The following is a 20,824-nucleotide window of genomic DNA, read 5'->3' on the forward strand; positions in this document are numbered from 1 at the left end:
AAGTTGAGCCTCTAGATCCCTTCCCCAAAGAATGCTGGCAGTATTAACATGCGACCGATAATAAATTACAGTGTCAAGATCACACGTTCCGGGCTGGGGATGTGGCTCAAGGGGTAGCGCGCTCGCCTAGCACACGTGAGGCACTGGGTTCAATTCTCAGCACCACATAAAAATAAAGATATTGTGTCCACCTAAAACTAAAAAATAGATATTAAAACAAAAAAGATCACTCCTTTCAAAATCACACCTTCCATTTGAATTAAGGTGGATTTCCTATTTATCTGTATTTTCCAGGGCACCAAGGAAGTGGGCAGAGGCTTTGGAATTGGAGCAGGGCTTTCTGCATCTTTATACCCTCTTGGCAGGACTAAAGTCAGCAGAATACAGCAATATCTCTTAGCATTATTACATGCATGACCTGTGGCAGCAATTCTCGCCTAAGATAATTCTAACAAAAAGTGCTTCGTTATACACTATTCTAAGTATTAAAAAAAAAAAAAAAACCTGAGAATAAATGAAATGGCTAAATAGGTACAAAATAAAATAATCCAAGATACAGTGTTAGGTGTATATCGTGGTAGAGTTATGATACTATTTGTATAATATGGCCCCACTTTTGTAACTAAATAAAGTGTCAGTAGATAGAGGCGTGACTGCCCGTGCCCAGGGAAAGAAGATCTGGAAGAATAGACACTGAAGCATTAATGGTGGGAATGAGATGTCAGGGTACTTTTCATCTCAGCAGGATATACCTCTGCATCAGCAGGTTTTAGAAAACAAATGTGAGCTCTGTGAGGACAGGGCCTTTGTTTTGTTCCCAGTAATCCAGCATCTAGAACAAGCCAACCATGGAATATGTTAAATGATCAACTGATTTTTTTTTTTTTTTTTTTTTTTTGGTACTAGAGATTGAACCCAGGGATGCTTTACCATGGAGCCCCATCCCCAGCGCTTTTTATTTGTTATTTTGAGATAGGGTCTTCCGGAGTTGCTCAGGGCCTCATTAAGTTGCTGAGGCTGCCTTTGAACTTGTGATCCTCCTGTCTCAGCCTCCTGAGTTGCTGGGATCACAGGAGTGTGCCAGTGCACCTGGTATCAATTGATTTTTTTTTTTTTAAATTGAAAAACCTCAGAAATGCTTAAACATCGAAAGCGAAGAGCCCTTATGTGACCCCAACAGCTTGGTCTCTAGTTCCCAGGTGCACTTTTCACAAAGGGCTAGTCTGCATCCCTGAGCTCCCGGGGCAGCCTCTGGCCTCACCTCCACCTCCCTCCTTTCCAGTATCAGTGCGCTGGGGTTGGCTCTCTTCTCCATATCCTGCAGCTTGATCAACTTCTCTATCAGGAACATCTTATCTTTGCCCTCCTGCCAAGAAGGAAAAAAAGAAAAACAAAAATCAAACCATGGGGGAATGAATGATGGTGTAGTATTAAAGAGAAATTGGTTAAAAGAAGGTACCAGAAGTGGGATGGAGACTGTTTCCATATTTTCTTTTGATGAAAAGAGAAGAAGCATTTCACAGCAAGGCCAGTGACCCCCTACCCGGACCCCCAGAGCCCTCCTGCATTATAAGAGGCTCCACCAAAGCAATTCCCCTACCAGCCTTGGGCAAGACCCTCCTCTAGCCGAGAACTAGAAGGAACTGAAGGTTTCGGTATTGACACAGCCAGGATCCCCTGGATTAAGATGATACCTCTCAGGGGAAAAAGACAGCCAAGTGAGCGCTGAGTCTTATGCGGGTTTCTTAGCCAGGCCAGAAAACCAGGAGTTAGAAGATCAAGAAGACTTCAAGCCTAGGAGAGATGGGAAGCTGGGAGAAAGTGAGCTCAGCCTTCTGAGACTCTGTGGTCAGCAGAAATGCCGGCTACCGCCAAACAAGGTGGGGCTGCCCTATCCTGAAAACGGCAATATTAGAAACTTTCCCCGAAGATAAGGGGAATGGGGATTGGGGCACACGCAGGTGTAGAATAGTCGCTGAAGTCACCTTTACCTTATTCACATGGTAAAAAGCACACCCCTAGGTGGAGCTAGGAGAGTCATGAGACAGGTGTTCCGTGAAGAAGAGCACAGGTGAACTGAGGTCCCACCTCTACGTATGTGATGACATCAAGAGACTGAGTCTTTCCCACCCCACAGTTGCCATGGAACTGTGCACCTTTGATCTCTGCCGGAGCCGGCCGGACTCTCTCGGATCATGCTGTGTCTTACTTCTGGCCCTAAATAAAGCCTTGCTTCTGCCTACATTCTGTCTGGGTCCGAGGTTGGTGTCTATGACTCTGGATCCAAGAACCTGCTTTTGTAACGGCGTCCCCCTTCTTGGCACACTCCTGCCCCAGAGCCTACTCTACAGCCTGGTACTGCCTGGCCGTGTCCTGTCTTCCTGCTGAGAATGCCAGAGCTCGGGGCTCTGTCCCAAAGGCTGTCCGGTGGGATTCCTTGGTCCACTTGATCTCTGTGCTGATGGAGATGAACAATTCAAAATTGGTCAGAGGAACTAAGGAAGGAAACACGTCTTCTCCTTGGAGAGCAGGAAATGTGTAGAATATTCCTCCTGGGTCTTGTTGGCTTCAAAGCTATTTTCTCTTATTCCTCTTCTATTAATTAATTCAGATTCTTCTGTAGGAAAAAAAAATGTCCTTGGGAATTTTTAACAAGTCCTCCAGGTGTCTTGGATGTAGCCAACGTGTTTAGAGATCTCTGACCTGCAGCAGCTGTCTCCACTCTCTAGGATGAATTAGAGTTACCTAAGAGTGTGCAAAAATGCAAACTCCTAGGCTTTCCCTGATCAGTTTTTATTCAGAGAGGTAAACGATATTGGGTTTAAGAACACAAACTTTGGAGTTTTCTGTTTCTCCGTGTATTAACCCTACAATTAAGGATGAATCAATGCAATCTGAAGGCCTTGGTTTCCCTAATTTAAAATGGGGAGTTTAAAGAAACGCATGTGCCCTCGTTAGGATTCAATTTTATATATATATATATATATATATATATTTTGTTCATCACTTAAAACAATGCCAGGCATCATGTAAGTGCTCAGTAAATGTTACGTGTTGCCTGAATAGGGAAGTATCGGGAATTTGTATTTCTAACATTTTATGCCGGTGGTCATTCTTTGAGAAGGATTGTTGCAAAGTCTATTCCCAAGCCTTTGACTGGGTTCTTCTGGAGATGATGTCCCTGCCTTTGGGGGTCCATCCTCTGGGTGAGACTCCCAAGCAGGAAGGTCTGTAGTGATGCTCATGCTGCCTTCAAATGACGTCATCCAAACCTCTCCCCAGTTTACCTGGCACTGCCTTTACAAACCCAAGGCTTTGGAATCAAATCCTTCCTGTGTTGAGGTCTGCATAAGATTTTCCCAAGACATTTAGAGGTCTGCATCAGAGGAGCATTGGTAAAGCTTCTGGGGGTGAGGAAAAAGAGCATTACTAACCCATGCCCCTCCTTTACCTTCTGAAAGAATAAACTCAAATTATCTGAAACCCCACAGATAAGTAGATAAGACACTAGGAAGTCCTATTTCTTCAGCAAATGTCTAGATACAAGATCTTATATCACAGCCATGGAAGGACAGAAAATCAGCCCAGGATCAATAAGCACCCCCGTGCCTAGACTACAGTCTCTAACTACCATTTCCCAAAGACTCTTTGAAGGAACAGCTGCTTCCTGTTCTGTAACAGGAAATGAACCAAGACGAACCTAGAACACCTGGTTCTTTCGGAGAGTAAGGAACCTATCAAATACTTCTGGTGTCATGTCAAAAGAACCCAGAAATTAATTCAATTCTTTAGATTTTTTCCTAGCAAATAATGAGACTCTTTGAGCATAAAAATGACTGCAATTTTGGGGTTGTGGCTCAGCAGTAGAGTGCTCACCTAGCACATGCAAGGCCCTGGGTTTGATCCTCAGCACCACATAAAAATAAATAAATAAAGGTATTGTGCCTAACTACAATTGAAAAATAAATATTAAAAAGAAAAATGATCCCTAAGTTTAAAAAAAATGACTGTAATTTAAAGATATCAACCTATACTTAAACTTTACATTCATAATGATAATTTTAAAATCCCCATAGGCTGTATTTGGAAGTTGTTAGGTGTAATGGATTGAATAGTGTCCCCTTTTAAAAAGACATGTTTCAAGTTCAAATGCCAGGACCTGTGAATATGACCTTAGTTGGGAATAAGGTCTTGGAAGATGCAATTTAATTAAGGATTGTGGGATGAGATCGGCCTGAATTAGAACAGAAACCTAAATCCAATGAGAAGAACTTGGAAAAGAAGAGAAGAAGAAATCAAGAAAAAGGCCTTGTAAAGATGGAGACAGAGATTGGCATAATTATCTCTATTATCTCTATGATATAAATGGATCTTCTAGGCCACACACACATCAAAGCCTACTAAATCCATTAGCTGAAAGGTTGATGGGAATTCTATCATAGATCCATGGGGCTGAAGAAGCTCTGACCAGCAATCGCTCTTAACATCACAGAAATTAGACAGTCAGACATTGTCTATCTGAAGGGGATGTCACAGAAGGGCACAGCACCACCCATGAAGTACAGAGGGTCCCCAAGAAGATGTTGTGATTTTCCAACTTTACTACAGTGTGAAAATCATGCATATTCAGTAGAATCTGAACTTCAGAGTTGGAGTTTTGCTCTTTCCCAGGCTAGTGAGATTTGGTTCGATACTCTCTTGTAATGCTGGGCAGCGGCATCCAGCTGTGGCTCCCAGTCAGTCACGGGCTCACAAAGGAAACAGCAGATACGCTACAGTGAACAGTGTTGCTCGTCTATGATGCAAAAAGACCCTGGAAGGAACTGTGGGGAAGCTTGACATTGGGCATTAGATGATCACAGTCAATTCTTGGTAAGTTTTCTTTTAGGTGCAATGAGGATATATTGTGGGTATGTTTTTAAAGTCTTTATCTCAAAGAGATGCATATAAAATTTTAAACAGATAAAGAAAAAATAATGCCAGGCCTAAGATTTGCTTTAAAATAATGCAGAGATTTGCAGGGAAGATGTAGTATAGATGAAATGAGAGTTTCCAAAGGTTGATTGATGGTTGCCGGGGCTGGATGGTGGGCTTATGGGGGTTCATTGTACTATTTACTGTCTCTGTTTTGGAGTATGTTTGGAAATGTCTATTATGAAGGGTTTTAAAGGAGAAGGCTGACACAGGGCCCAGTGAGACTTACATTAATGATCTGTTCATGGAGAAGCCTGATCATAATCTTCCTTCCCTCTGTGATCTGCCAGTAAAGATAGGTGATGATTCTGGAAGAGAAGAAGGGAAAGGGTGACAGTTGCAGGCTCCAAATGCCAACTGGGTACAAGGGGACTGGAATATTTGCTTGCAAACGGGTTTTGACTCCACTATGTTCCTGGAAGTTCCGATCACCGGGAGTTTCAGGAACAATAGAGTAATGGTTCTTCACTGGGCTGCACATGGGATCACCTGGGAGGTGCAAATGAGACCCACGCCGTGGCCGGTCTTTAGACCCGTGAGTTGCATGTCTCTGGGCGTGTGGTCAGACATGCGCATGGTTCCAAGATGTATCTCGAGCTTGTGGATTTGGACAGCGCTGTTCAAACTTCAGGGAATACACATTTCTTGGGATTGTGTTCAAATGCATATTCTCATTTAGTAGCTCTGGGGCAGAGATCAGATTCTGCATTTCTAACAAGCTCCCAGATGTCTGTCTGTCTGTCTATCTACCTATCTAATCTTTGTCCCTGGCACACCAACACTAAATTCCTTGGCATCTCCAGAGTGTCCTTTGAATGTGAATGAAATGTCTGGTTGTCGAGGGCCCCTGGATGGTTTCAGGATGGGCAGGACAGAACGGCTGGAAATCAAGTTCAACACCAAAGATTTCGTCATCAAGCATGCCTGCCTAGGAGTGGACGTGGAGTCACCATGCCACTCCCTCCGTCACACCTTGTCCTTGACATCTCTTCCCCTTGGCTCTCCTTGAGTTACCGCCTCTATCGTACACTGGTAATCGTGCTTTCCAGAGTTCTGTGAGTCATCTTAGCAAATGATCAAATCTGAGGAGGGGGCTGTGGGGAACCCTCAAACTGATAGCCGGTCGGTCAGAAGTGCAGGCCCCCTGGGTCTTGGGAGCAGCGTCTGAAGGGGTGGTGGACTCACAGGACTGAACCCTCGGGGAGTGTGACATGAATGTCAGAACTGAAGTAAGCCGTAGCACCCCCAGCTGGTGTCTGGGGAGTTAAAGAATTGGTTGGTGTGAAGGGGAAAGCCCCCCCACACACACACACACATATTTGGTGTCAGAAGTGTGACTGCAAAGAACACAAACCCAGTCAGTTAGCAGGGGACAGGAGCAAAGCCACCAGGAGAACTCAGCGTGGTCAGGAAGCCAGTGGCAACGTGGCGCTGGGGAGGGAAGGCGTAAGTGGGGACCGGGAGACCCGGTTCTAGCCTCTCCTGCCACTAACAGGCCCTGGGGCCCGGAACCTGTCTCGGCAGGTCACCCCATCTCTGTAAGTCTCATCACCTCCCTCTGTGAAGCGGAGGGATCACCCCACACTGTCCACACCACCTGGCTCCGGGACTCGGTGCCTTTGAGTCCTGGCTCTCTGTACAGGGAGGTGCCATCCTGGGCAGGGGCTGGGGCTCAGTGGTAGAGCTCTTGCCTGGCGTGTGAGAGGCCCTGGCTTCGACTCTCGGCACCACATATAAATAATAAACATAAAGATCCATTGGCAACTAAAAAAATATTAAAAGATAAGAAAAAGAAGAAGTTGCCATCTCAAATGACACCAAGGTCAAGATTCTCATCAGCAACTGCCATAATCAACCAGCCAACTACTCTGTGCAGGAAAATAGGCACAGGGGTAACAAACCTACTTTTTTTTTTTTTTTACTAGAAGCCAGAAATGGACCTTTTTTAAAAAATAAATAAATAAATTTCCTAATGTAGCAATAATGTCCAAACCATTTTTTTTCCATATCACAATCCCAGAAGGAATCATACCTATGATTTTCCTAAGATCTCATATCCTTCTTTTCATTTTATTCTCTTATCATCTCTCGAAAGGGGCAAAGTGGGTATTGCTCTCTTTATATACCTTGGGGACCAAAAAACTCAGAGAAGATATTCAAAAAACTCTTTTTAAAAAAAAACTACCAGGGCTGGAGACATAGCTCAGCTGGCAGCGCGCTTGCCTGGCATGCACAAGGCCCTGGGTTCTCATCCTCAGCACCACGAACAAATAAACCAATAAAAAATAAAATAGAAAACTACGTATTCAGAGGTGGAGTCGGGACCATCCCAAACACAAAGCTACGCCGTAGGTCTCTGCTTTGCAACCAAAGCGCCCCGAGGGCTGGGCTCATCCTGTGCCCACGACAGCAGCTCTTGGCCTCCCCCCTGGTTCCCGGAGGCACCCCACTTACAACACGATGAGGGTGAGGATGAAAAAGAAGTGCACGCTGCCGATGAGGTTGTGATAGATCCACACCACCCACTGGTAGCCGGGACGCCCGCTCAGGGTGTCGATCCAGCGGTAGACAGAGTAGATGAAGGAAGGCAGGCCTCGAAACGGGCCGCAGTCGGCAGAAGGTTTCAGTCTGGAAAAACCCGGGTAGAAAAACATCTCTGGCACCAGACTCAGAGGTGGGCATTCTAGAACCAGGATTTTTGTTTGCTTTGCTGGTTTTGATACTGGGAATTGAACCCAGAGGCGCTCAACCACTGAGCCATATCCCTAGCCCCCCCCCTTTTTTTTTAAAGAGAGAGAGAGAGAGAGAGAGAGAGAGAGAGAGAATTTTTAAAATATTCATTTCTTAGTTTTTTCGGCGGACACAACATCTTTGTTGGTATGTGGTGCTGAGGATCGAACCCGGGCCGCACGCATGCCAGGCGAGCGCGCTACCGCTTGAGCCACATCCCCAGCCCCCCTAGCCCCTTTTTATTAGTATTATTATTTTTTTTTATTTTGAGACAGGGTCTTGCTGAGTTGCTAAGGGCCTCACTAAGGTGCTGAGGCTGGCTTTGAACTCGCAATCCTCCTGCCTCAGCCTCTCGAGCCACTGGGGTTATAGATGTGCACCGCCGCGCCCGGCTAGCAAGTGTCCTTTTTAGGCTCTGCGACTGAAATCAGCAGGTCTTGCCTTCTCTACCCACACTCCTCCCCTTCCAGAAGAAGCCCTCTGGCTCACAGCCCCTCTGGAATGACTGGTTCTAGGACCAAAGGTACCACCTGACCCAACAGAGGTCAATTCAAAGAACAGGCAGTGACCTCTGCGGTACCTTGGATTGAAGAAATAAATGTGGACAGAGTCGTTTTCTTGGGAAATCGATTTAGGAAACCCCAAGAGGCAAGCCTGCTAGCTCTGGGGGCTGAAGCTGTCCCTCACGAGCAGTCAGTTCTGCACCAGCAGAAACCAGAGGGCAATAAGGAGGAGAGGGAGAGACCATGGCTGTTTTAGGAGGACAGGGGACATTGCAACATTCCTTGAAGCTGCTTGAGTCCCAGGTGGCTCCAATTTCACCTGCATCCCCCAGGTCAACCCCCCACCCCTTTCCTTCATTCTTTCTACCAAGGTTTATTTGACTTCTCCTAGGTACTGGGCTGGTAGGCCCGGGGATTCTATATTAAACAAGACAGACCTCGTCCTTCCCTCTTGGACTTCCATTCATTCGAGTGGGAACGTTGGACAAATCCAAGAGTAAGTAATTAGACAAAGGCATTTCTGACTTTGAGTGGTGGGATGATGGAAAGAAATTCAGGCCTGAGAGAGAGGGGTGGGGAAAAGGGTGGACCGAGGAGGATGGGAAGGTCCATCAGGTACACACGGATGATGGGGAGGGTCGGATCCAGGAGACAGGCTTGGAGCTGAGAGTCGGAGAGTGGAAAGAAGGAACCCAGGCAAAGGACTGGGAGGAGCCAGGCAAAGGGAGCACCGTGCATGTGTGGGGAGGGGCCTGCTGGGTCCTGGGATGGTACAAGAGCTACGGGGTTGCTGCACCCATCAATCCAGAGCCCACACTGCAACCCACTCCTTTATCAGACTCCTGTCTCTGGACCTCTGTTCCCCTGCCCCAGTCACTCCTCGGCCAGGTACCAGACCACTTAGGACAGCCCTGGGCCCCGGAGCCAATCCTAATCCTACATGCCATGCCCTGGCTTGCCCGTTCCCTACCATGGAAACCGCAGTATAGGGCTTACCCACCCACCCCCATCCCTGCTGCTTCTCTGTGTGTCCCCCCATGACACGGAGCGTCCCCTCCTCCTGGGAACAGGGAATAACCAATGTTATTGGTTATTGCCCTGTTATTGGTTATTGCCGCTGTCTCTTGATCCCCCGGCCTCACCATGTCTGGATGATAATAGAACCTGCCCTGGGAAGCAAACCCGAGGCCACCGTCCCCTACCTCCAGATGGTGATGGCCAGCGTGCACAGCACCCCCGTGAAGGACGGGAAGAAGAGCAGGAAGATGAAGACGGTGATCATCTGGGAGGCCCGCCAGGCTTTGCTCGGGGGCTGGAAGTTCACTATGAGGCTGATCTGCGGAGACAGGTGCCGTCCCCTCCCATGTGCACCAGAGGAGCGGCCGAGGGACCCCGCCCGGGGAGGGCCCCGATCCCTTGTCGCGCCCCCCACCCCCAGATCCAGCCACCTCCCTGTCCCAGGGGACCCAGCGAAGCCCGGGGGTGGGGGTGGGGGGGGCTGTGACCCCAGGCTGACTCACGTTTTTGACGTAAAACATGGTGAAAAGGGTGACCATCTGGATGAAGGGGAGCAGAGGACAGAAGAACATTCCAATCCTGAAAAGGCAAGAGTCAGAGCCCAGGGGCGGGGCCAGGGGTCGGGACCCACGAGGGGCGCAGAGAGGGGGGGTCAGTCACGTCCCCATAAAATTCCACAGGTGAAGTCCCAACCTCGAGGGCCTCGCGACGGGGCCTGCCTTTGGAGACAGGGTCTGTAAAGAGGGAGCCACGTTGAAATGAGGTCACCGCGCTGGGCCCGGTCACCAGCAGGGCTGGTGTCCTTCACAGAAGAGACGAAACACAAGCCTAGAGGGGGACCACCACACAGGGGGGTGGTGACCTGGCACAGGCAGGTCCTTCTCTCCTGGCCCTCGGAAGGAACCAGCCCTGCCCGCACCACCTTGATCTTGGGCTTCCGGCCTCCAGAGTCGTGAGAGAACAAATCTCCACGGCTGGAGCCACTGGGCTCTGGGACCCGCCATGTCGGCCCTTGTGGATGGGCGGAGGGGACTGCGGCGTGGCCGTGAACCAGGGCCCCCAGCTGCTCCCTTTCCAGCTCTGGGAAGGTTCTGCCAAGCGACTCCACGCCACCACCAACGCCCCCGCTGGCCCTCGGCAGCCCCAACCTGGTGTGTCCTAAATGAGGGACTCAAGGCCCGAGGTCCTGCAGGGACAAGGCTTGGGGGTACAGGTGACAAGGCTTGGGGGGTACACCTCTTTCCAGCTCTTCCCCCAGCGCTCCTGGTGCCCAGGAAGAAAATCAGTTTGGTGCTAGAATGTCTTCAACTGCTGCCCATCGCTAACCCCCAAGTTTCCAGAACAGGACGAGGCCTTAAACCGGGAGCCTCGGCACACAGCAGGGTCTGGCTCCAAGGTAAAGACTTTCAGGGTGGGATCGTTCTTATTTTTTCCAATTAAGTTTGTGATTTCTGTCCACTAGCACTGGTGGACTCCTTTAAAAATGTATTTGAGTTTAGAAAAAAAAAAAAAAGGCAAACAATTCAAAAAAAAAAAAAGTACTAGGAAGATGATAAACCAGATGATGTGGCAATGTGCCCCCAAAAGAAGCCAGGTTAGACTGGCAAGGCGAGAGTGTAAAAGGGTGAAGCTTGGGAAACACGTTCCTCACCTTCAGCCATAACATGCACTCCCTTTTCTGTTATTATATCATCTTCTTTTAAAATTCATCATTAGGCTGGGTGCAACCGTGCGTGCTTATAATCCCAGTGACTCGGGAGACTGGGTCAGGAGGATCGCAAGTGGGAGGCCAGCCTCCACCACTTAGTGAGACGCTGTCCCAAAATAAAACAATAAAAGGGGCTGGGGATGTAACTCCGTGGTAGAGCACTTGCTTAGCCTGTGTGAGGCCCTGGCTTCCATGCCCGGTTGTGCAGTAAAAGAAACCAGTTATGTTAGGATATTCCCTGTGTCATTATTTGTTCAAAAACAAAAAAAACTTAGGAGTGCCTGTGAGTACCCTCAGGATCCAGCCATTTCACATCTTGGCCTATATGCGAAAGAAGTGGGGAAAGGATCTCAAGGAGATCACTGCACACCTGTGTTCAGAGTGGCACTATTCACAATTGCCAATCGGTGGCAGCCACGTGTGGTGGACAGATGAATGGATAAATGAAATGTGGACTTCCGCACACAAGGAGCTATTGTTCAGCTCTGGCAGGGAAATGCAACCCGGGGACAAAAAAAAAGGGTCAATATTATTTGACTCCACACTTTTTTTCTTTTTGATGGTGTAACATAAATTCACAGAACCAGAAAGTAGATCACGGGTTGCCAGGGACTAGGAGGCACAGGAAAGGAGTGGCGGATACTGGGTACAGAGTTGTTCCAGTTTTGCCACATGAGAAGGTTCTGAAGATGGGTCACACAACCATGTGATCATACTTGCTATGAATTTTTACAGTTTTTTTTAAAGAGTGCTCATAAAGATAACAGTGTCGCCGGGTGAGGTGGCGCACGCCTGTCATCCCGGCGGCTCGGGAGGCTGAGGCAGGAGGATGGCGAGTTCAAAGGCAGCCTCTGGCGAGGCCCTAAGCAACTCAGGGAGACCCTGTCTCTAAATAAAATCCAAAACAGGGCTGGGGATGGGGCTCAGTGGTCGAGTGGCCCTGAGTTCAATCCCTAGTACCCAATAAATAAATAAATAACAGTGGTCATCATATCCCCACTAAGCTCTGAGCATGTTCTCATTTAATCCTCTCTGAAACCGTGTGAGGCAGGTTCTGTTATCTCTACCTTTTACCTTGCACGAAGGAAACCCGATGGTTGAAATAAAGGTTTGTGAGCTTCCAAATCGCCAGCGGGTGCCCTAACAGGCTTCCTAAACACCAAAGTCCTGGCTAAATTAAATATAAATTAAATTCATTGACACGAACGAATGATCTGGGAGGGGGGACAATTTGGGATCCTCCCCCCCCCAACGAAACGCCAAGTCCTCCTCAGTCAGGGTCAAGCCGACTTACCACACCAGAGTTTGTGCATAGATCAGCTCTAGAACGTTCCTGGCAATGTCAAATTCCTGTAAGCCAAGGCTTGTGATGAACCGTTTCCCAATGATCCTGTGAAAGTGTCCTGAGGTCAGTCCCCAAACCGCCACTCCCACCCACCCGCCAAAGACCCCCAGGGGCCAGGACCATCAGAGGCAGAGACCCTCCCCAGGTTAGGATGAAGTCGTTGGTTCCAAGTATCAGCATGTGTTTGAAAAAATAATCGAGGCGCAAGTGGAATTAACACAGTGCTGTCGAGTGGGGTACTACTAAAATGGTTTTTAAATAACTCTAGAGAATTTTAGTTACCTGAATTATTAACATATCCCACCTATTACCTTTTTTATATCATTTTTGGCTTATTAAACCTTGAACAAGATAAACTCCACACTCCCCAGTTCAAATAACTCTTCTAAACTAAAAGTGGGGTTTTTTGTTTTTGTTTTGTTTTGTTTTGTTTTTTGGTTCTGGGGTTAGAACCCAGGGTCTTACACAAGCTAAATACTCTACCCCTGAGCTACAGTCCCCACCAAACAACAAAAATTTAGTCAGTGTTTACCGCTGTTCAATGAGTGCTATTTCCCAAATCCATAAGGAGGACCCGGGCTTCAGGCACAGCGTCAGGCACAGACACAGGTACCCATGACCAGCAAGTACTCACCTCCTCAGAAACTCCCCCAGGAAGGAATCCGCTAAAGAGAACACGAAGTCCATCAGGAGGAGCCGGTAGATTTCCTGGCCGATCAGCGTCTCCCAACACTGCAAGGCACAGAGCGGTCGGGTGGGGGCGGGCACATGGCCCAGCTCAGCCCCTCTGCTCCGTTCCTGCTCCATGTGCTCCGTGGGACACAGCTGGCGGCTCAGGTGGACCGAGTCCTTGGCACCCAGAAGGGCAGCCCCACTGTCTGCGATCAGTGCAGCCAGGTTCGATTCCAGGGGGGTCCCTCCCTGGCCATTAAGTCCTGCTTTCCACATAAACCCATCTCCTCCTTCTCAGGATCTCTCCTTTTAAGACCTTCCCTCTCCCCTGCCCCCTGCCCCTCCAGGTCCCATTTCTCAGTCAGGGATAATCGTTTCTTCAGGAGGTGGGAGACATCCATGGCTAAGGATGCTCCCCTTCCTTGGGCTTGGTGACCTCACACAGCATCAGTGGACACCTGCTTAAGAAAGTGACTTGTGATTGGCTGCATTGTTGCTGCAGCTCTGGAAACGGGAACCCGAGTGTGTGAAACTAGTCAACTCTGCGGGAGTCAGCGGTGTGAGCTGATAGACCGGGAGCTTTTAGGTTTGGCTGAAGTGGGAGAGGGAAGTTCTGGGTTCACAGCTCAAGGATGGGCAGATGCATGAATGCATGGGCACGTAGACGGATGGATGGACGGATGGATGGACGGATGGAAGGAAGGAAGGCTGGAGGGACACATAGATGAATGGATGAATGGATTTGGGTGGATAAATGATAGATGAATGGATGGATGGATGGACATGGATGAATGAATGGGTGGATACGTGGGTAGATGGATGATGGATGGGCACATGGATGGATGGATGGATGCATGGGTGGATGGATGGATTAATACATGGGTGAATGGATGGATGGATGGATGCATGCATGGATGAATGGATGAATGGATTTGGGTGGATAAATGATAGATGAATGTATGGATGGATGGACACATGGATGGATGGATGGATGGATACATGGGTAGATGGATGATGGATGGACACATGGATGAATGGACACATGGGTAGATAGATGGATAGATGAATGGATGGATGGATGGATGAACTGTGAGTGGATGGATCAATGGTGAATAGAAATATAATGTGCTATCCTTCTCACCAGCCTAACTTGGAGGGCTGATTTTGAACTTCTTTGATGGTTAGGTGAAAAGATGAAGGTGCCATGTTCATGTGAGATGGTTTGCATCTGGACATAGCAGTGTTTTGCGGAGCCCAGGGAAGAAGAATGACAGAGAGCTGAAGAGATTAATGTCAACTAGGATCACGATGCTCTGGAGAGACTCATGTCCTCCCTTGAGGTCAAAGACCAAGAGACCCAACTGAAGGGAGAACACGGTGGAAATCTCACCTCTTCACCGGACAGGGCCACGATGTTGAGCCAATAGTAACAAAGAATTCCAATGATGGATATTTTTAGAAAGATGTTTCTAAATAACAGAAGAGAAAACAACCATCATTCCCTCCATGGCAGACTCCCGTGCTGTTTGCCAACATTCCTTTGGAGCACCTGGGAGGATGGACATCCCTGCCTCCTGTGGATGGGTGGGGCCATGTGGCTAGTTCCCGCGAGTACACTGTGAGCCGATCCATTATGTGTCACTTCTGGGCTGCAGCAGTGGCTGCCATTGAGATCCCCAGAAGCCACGTCTCCCCTTTGGAATGGCAATCAGCGGTATTCAAGATGGCGGCCCTCTCAGCAGGTGGCCCTCAGTGATTGACGGGAGCAGAACCAGCCCCCCTGCCACACGCAGAGCACGTGGAGCCTGGGCAAGAAGAAGCCTTCGTGTTCCAAGCTCCCGAGCTCTGGTGTTTTGTTGTTCTTGTCACTGGGGCATAAACGAATGTATTCTGATTGATACACTCTCATTTGTCACATCTCCAAACTACCCGACTTCACCTCCCATGGCAACAGTAAGTCCACCCACGGCTCACTGGGTGCTGACTGACGGTCCTGCGACGGGCACCACCCCCTCCATGTGCACAATCCCACCATCAGGTAAAATTATATTTTATGCCCATCTCGCCTCAGATGCAAGATTATGAGGTGGCGGTGAACCCTCTATGTCCCCCTCTATACCCACTTAATGGGGCATCAGGGAAAATCTCTGAGTCGGTGACATTTGAGCAAGTCCAAACAGAGTCAGGAAGCGGGACACGCGGCTATGTGTGGGAAGAGTGTTCTGGACAGAGAGGACATCCCGTGCAAAGGCCCAGGGGTGGGCACAGAGTTTGGTGTGTTTGTGAATACCCAGGAGCCCGGGGCCGGGGGTGGGGTGGGATGGGGGAATGGTGATCAAGAAGGAGAGAGGTAGGAAATGAGGCTGAAGAGCTGGTCAGGAGCCAGATCTCAGAGGCCACAGTAAGGAACGTGCTCTGGAAGTGATCCATAAAGAAACTTGAACTGCTTTGTGCAGACTTATTGCCATAACCAGGAGCGATTCAGGGAACCAGCCAGGAAAAAGGTGTCAGGGCAGGATTTGGACAGTACAAGCCTTTGTTTATCAAAATGCTGGGGCCACCTCTAGCACTAGGGTCCCTGAGTTGGAATCACCAAAATGTGTCACCCCTCCCACCTCTGGGTGGCTGAATTATAAAAAATGTGCATCCTCATCCCTGCTGATGCAATAAGTACCAGGACTCACAGTCTGACCCTGGATGATTTCAGTCCCCACACAATTCCTCAGTCTGAAACCTTTGTGCAGTGCACTGCCTGCCCATCTGTACAGGTCATACTTGAGATGTATGTTAATTCTCAGGCTTATAACCTTTGGAAAAGGTAAGCCACTACTTTGAGCTATATTTTTCCGGTTTTTGTTTGTTTGTTTAACCCACACCACATAAACACACTTCACTCTTGAAATCCCTCCCTTCTGGAGGACTGAACTACAATATTTGGGCTGAACCCCTCCAGCTCCCTGGAAATGAGACGGGTGTTGGGTGCGACGGACACACCTACCGGATCAGGAGGATGTAGACCTCGTGCCGGGGCAGCTCGTAGCTCTCCACCAGCCTGAGCATGGAGTATAAGCGAGGCACAGCTAGGTTGATGCAGGACACAAGGAAGGGTAGTAACAGCACGGCTCCGGGGTTCTGGTGTGTCTTCAGGAACTGTAAGGAGACAGCCAAGATGCCCACTGTGCGCTGGACCCTCTCTGCCTCACCTGGAAGACCAGCACGGGGGGAAAACCCCAAAAGGGGCTCCTCTGGGCTCAGCTATGAAGCTACCATTATTTAGTACTTACCCTGTGCCAAGCAATACTGAGGCTCAGAGAGGTAAAGACACTTGCCCAGGATCAACCCGCAAGAAAAGGGAAGACCTGAACCCAGACATTTCTGCCCCAGGGACTAAGCTCCAAGAGCCACCATGGGATTCTGCCTTCTCGTCAAGGCGCCCAGGACCTGGAGGATGTGCCTCTCGCAGTTGGGGCAAAAGCCTGAGTGTGCAGATACCACGGCAAGAGGGGACCACTCGCGGTCTCTTTTCCTCTCCGCGGGGATCTCGTGCATCTCGCTAGGAATCACCTGCTCCTGAGAACGGGCCTAGGAGGAGCGGGTGCTAGGAGGGCAGGCCCACGCTGCCCCCGTGTGTGAGTGGGAGAGAGGACCTTCCTCAAGGGAACCCAGCACCCTGGCACCCGCTCAGGGCGCAGCCCGGGCCGCCCTTGGCCAGCTGTCCTCCCTGCCGGTCTTGGGATAAGAGAGTCCTGTGGATCCACGGGACGCCTCGCGTCCCCTTCCGAGCATCCCCAGGTCTGAGCCTGCGTCCTCTGGGGACGGCCCGCAGGCGCCCCGTGCGTGTCTGGAGCGTGTCTGGAGCCCCGGGCTCCGGGGTCCCAGCGCTGCCCGCCTCCCCCACTAACAGCTGCCCCGGTGGAGCCGACGCTGGGCTCCCCTGAGCCTCTCCTCCCTGTTTTTACAGCCGCGAGGTTTCACCTGACCCCAGAGACGTTGCAAGGATTCGATGAGATCCAATAGGGCCAAGCCCGGGCCCTGGGACAGAGCTGGGGACACTCCCAGGAACCGGAGTGACCGATAATTGGCGGCCACCACTTCGGAGGCCGAAGCCCTGGGACTCCCTCACTCCTGCCTTCTCTCCCCCAAGCTGCTCCCCTGTGTTCAGGACGACAGTCAGAAGTCTTCCCGCCGACACCTGCCTGGTCACTGCTTGCGCCCTGGGTGGGCGTTGCCAGGGGCCCCAGGACCGGGACCCCACCTCCCCTCCTCACAGCAGACCTTAACAGGGCACGGACACAGCCCCACATTTTTTATTCTGGCCTCTTTTGCCGTTTCCTCCATTTAGTTGAGAACCTACTATGTCCTAGGTCTTGGGCCAGGTGCTGGGAGAAACAGACACACCAGCAGCGGGCCTCAAAGCTGCCCGTCTCAGGCTCAGAGGGGAAGGCCGCAGAGTCAGGGTGCCCTCCTCAGCCGAGTGGTGGCGAGGGCAGGCTTCCCGGAGGAGGTGACATTCACGCTAAGGTCGGGGGTGGGGGGAGTTTGCCAGGTGACAGGAAGCATAATACACTCAAGGATCCGTGAACGCACTGTTACGCATGGTTGGCGCTAGATATGGGGGTGGTGGGGCACAGGCAAAAGTCAGGTCATAAAAGATCTACGGATCCTGCCCCGAGAATCGGTTTGTATTTTCTTCCCTTTACCTCTCCCTCCCTCCCTCCCTTCCTTCCTTATTTCCTTCTTTCCTTTTTTTTTTTTTTTTTTTTAAATGCTGCAGATCCAACCCTGGGTCCCATGCCCGCTTTGCAAGTCTCCCTGAGCCGTCCCCGGCCCTAGACTTCATATCGAGAACCATGGGAAGCCGCTAAAGAAAGTCACGTCACCGGGGCAAACTGCGCCCACAGGTGGAGATCTGCACCTGGACAGAAGGAGCCCGGTACCCAGAGAACAAAGCTGGACCCTACAGAAAACCCGCCCTTCCCCACGGTCACCCAGGAGACAGGACAAGGGTCAGAGCCTAAATCATAGCACCCCTTTATCACGGAGGGTGCCGGGGCCGGGGTAACCCCTGCACACCTTTCCTCTCACCCTGGCCGTGCCCTGAGCCTCCCCTCTGCGCCAGGCACCGTGGGAGGCACGGGGAGGGGATGACGAAGGAAGAAATGAGCACTGGGTCCCGGGTGCACGGCCAGAGCCCCCAGCTCTGCAGCAGCCCGGACCCTTGGCTCCCTGCCGAGGTGCCGAGCCCAGCCCGGGAGCCAGGGAGCCGGGGGACTGTGCGATCCATCGTACCCTGGTTTCCTGACGCTGGCCTCAGGTCCACCCCAGCCTCCCACCCCTTCCTCTGCCCGGGCCCCTGGCCCTCCCGCCCGTCGGGTTACCTCGGAGTTGTACTCGGCCAGGTAATAGACGGCGACACAGCAGGCGATGGCCATGCCGGTGGACACCAGCCAGGCCGCCACGTGGGCAGACAGGCGCGTGAGCTGCTGGTGGAAGGTGAGCTTGGTGTTCTCCAGTCGGATCTCCGACAGGTTCTCCTGGGGACACAGGAAGCCAGCTGAGCCCCAGGTCCCTCCCGCTGTCACCTGGTGTGTGTGTGTGGGGGGGGGACGATGGGGACATGCTGGCCCCCCCCACCCAGATCCAAAGGGATGGACCTGGATTGTGGGAGGCCCCAGGAGAAGCTCAGAACAGCCACGAACCCCCACCCCCACATCCAACTCCGTTTCCATCATAGAGGAACCCGAGGGAGGAACAGACGGTGACTTTGACCTTGAGGGAAACCCATGCAGGACAGAGAGGTGTTCCTCGAATGAGGCGGGGTGCGCACACAGAGCAAGAAGCAGACACCCGCGACCCTCTTGTCAAAGCCCCCGCTGGTGAATTCTGCTTGTTAATTCTTTTTTGTATGTTTTTATTTTGGGGGTGATGGGGGGTACTGGGGATTGAACTCAGGGGCACTCCACCACTGAGCCCCGTCCCCAGCCCTATTCTGTATTTTATTTAGAGACAGGGTCTCACTGAGTTGCTTAGGGCCTGGCTTTTGCTGAGGCTGGCTCTGAACTTGTGATCCTCCAGCCTCAGCCTCCCGAGCTGCTGGGATGGCAGGTGTGTGCCACCACACCTAGCTTTGCTATTTCTTTTTTAAAACTTTATTTCTTTACACCAGGGTTGTTCCATTTCCACACTATTAATATTTGGGGCCAGATAATTCTGTGTGGGGAAGGGGACATCCTCTGCACTACAGAGAGCTTAATAGCTTCCCTGGCCTCTACCCCCTGGATGCCAGCAGTAGCCTGTCCCCAATTGTATTCCACCAAAAAAGTCTCCAGACATTGCCAAACGTCCCTCTGAGGGGAAAAGATGTTCTAGATTGAAAACCACTGCTCGGGGGTAAAGTTTTTAAACCTGAAGCTGTAGGGTCAGGAGTCCCTGCCTTTGAACACTTTAACATAAAGTGCTACATGGCCTCCAGGAGGGCTGTACCAGGTAGAAGGCCCCCAAGTCATGCAGAAATGTCCATCTCCCCACATCACCACCAGAACCAGGCATTATGGCTATTTTGTGTTTCTATTCTTTTTTTTTTTTTTTAACAAATCTCATGAGCAATAAAAAAGTCATTGATTGTTGCTTGATCAAAAGTAGACATTGCGGAGCTGGGGGCAGGGGGAGGAGAATGCCTGTGGAAAGGCGCCTCACCCTTATCTCGGTGCTCAGACTCTTCTGTTTCAGCTTCACAGCTTTTTCGTGCGTGACAGTAAAGTCCCAGCAGAAGATAAGTTTGGCGATCCCTCTGGAGTAAATGTGGGGGTTGATGAAGTTGTTCCGGAAATACTTGGCCATGCTGGAGAAGGCAGAAACCAAAGCACCCACAGGTCATTCCAGCAGGCATGGGGGGGGGGGCGCAGGGCTGGGACCAAGGACACCCCACCATCATCAATTAGTGAAAGGTGACATTGGAAGAGTGGCCTGGAACGCTGGGACAACAGACACAAAGGTTGACAGGCCTGCCCCACCATCTGAACTCGCCCACTGGGGAATCTTTGTCCTCTGAACTGTTCCAAGTGTCAGTCTTCACACCTCGTAATGGGGATAATGACAGGGCCCACCTCCGAGATCTGGTGAGAGGTATGAGTTTCCTGCAGCTGCTGTAACAAATCACTGCTAATGAGACAGCTTAAGATGACGAAGGTTTATTACCTTGACGTTTCTGGAGGTCCGAAGTCAGAAAATGGGTCTTACAAAGCAAGAATTTGGCAGGGCCTTGGTCCTAGGAGGAGGATCTGGGGGAGAACCTGTTTCTTTGCCTTTTTCAGGTTTGGGGGGCTATCTGCATTCTTTGGCTGTAGGTCCCTCCTCAAAGCAAGAGGAGTAGCATCTCTCTCTTTCCCTCTCTGACCTCTGGTCTCCCTCTTAAAAGGACCCTGTGGGGCCTGGGGATACAGCTCAGTTGGTAGAGGGCTTGCCTCATATGCACAAGGCCCAGGTTCAATCCCCAGCACAACAGAAAAACCTGTGGGTCCCCGGGCCCAGCTGGATAACCCAGGATAATCTGCCCATCTCAAGAGCTTTGACCTAAACACATTCCCTTTGGGTTGGGGATGAGCAGCTGACCACAAGTGGCTAGAGGGCTTGGAACAGCAGGCACTAGAGGGCGCCATTGAGACGGTGGGGGATGTCCCAGGACCAGGGACCTCTCAGCACCCGGCCTGACTTTCCCAAATCGGCACCCCTTAGTAACAACTACTGCAGAAACATTTTCTACTTTAATAGAACAGAATGAAATGGCGCTTTAGTCAGAATTACCATGCTGGTATTAAGGTCATTAGGAGCTGAATTGCTTCCCATCCCCAGCACTGCCAAGAAAATTAAAGTGAA

General features: G+C 50.5%; 1 protein-coding gene across 4 annotated transcripts in view; it reads right to left on the bottom strand.

Annotated features, from left to right (window-relative positions):
- Window positions 1-20,824, bottom strand: part of Tmc5 (transmembrane channel like 5) — a 58,548-nt gene that overhangs the window by 1,525 nt on the left and 36,199 nt on the right. For all 4 annotated transcript variants that reach the window (XM_078024282.1, XM_078024281.1, XM_078024280.1 and 1 more), the window contains 11 exons: window positions 19,646-19,790; window positions 18,328-18,483; window positions 15,948-16,099; window positions 14,340-14,418; window positions 12,912-13,009; window positions 12,227-12,322; window positions 9,728-9,803; window positions 9,410-9,543; window positions 7,429-7,602; window positions 5,204-5,282; window positions 1,262-1,366 (listed from right to left, as the gene is read on the bottom strand). In XM_078024282.1, the coding sequence (XP_077880408.1) occupies window positions 1,262-1,366; window positions 5,204-5,282; window positions 7,429-7,602; window positions 9,410-9,543; window positions 9,728-9,803; window positions 12,227-12,322; window positions 12,912-13,009; window positions 14,340-14,418; window positions 15,948-16,099; window positions 18,328-18,483; window positions 19,646-19,790 (1,294 nt within the window). The remainder of the gene's footprint in view (window positions 1-1,261; window positions 1,367-5,203; window positions 5,283-7,428; window positions 7,603-9,409; window positions 9,544-9,727; window positions 9,804-12,226; window positions 12,323-12,911; window positions 13,010-14,339; window positions 14,419-15,947; window positions 16,100-18,327; window positions 18,484-19,645; window positions 19,791-20,824) is intronic.

Source organism: Ictidomys tridecemlineatus, chromosome 10, assembly GCF_052094955.1.
Source record: "Ictidomys tridecemlineatus isolate mIctTri1 chromosome 10, mIctTri1.hap1, whole genome shotgun sequence".
NCBI classification, from domain to species: domain Eukaryota; kingdom Metazoa; phylum Chordata; class Mammalia; order Rodentia; family Sciuridae; genus Ictidomys; species Ictidomys tridecemlineatus.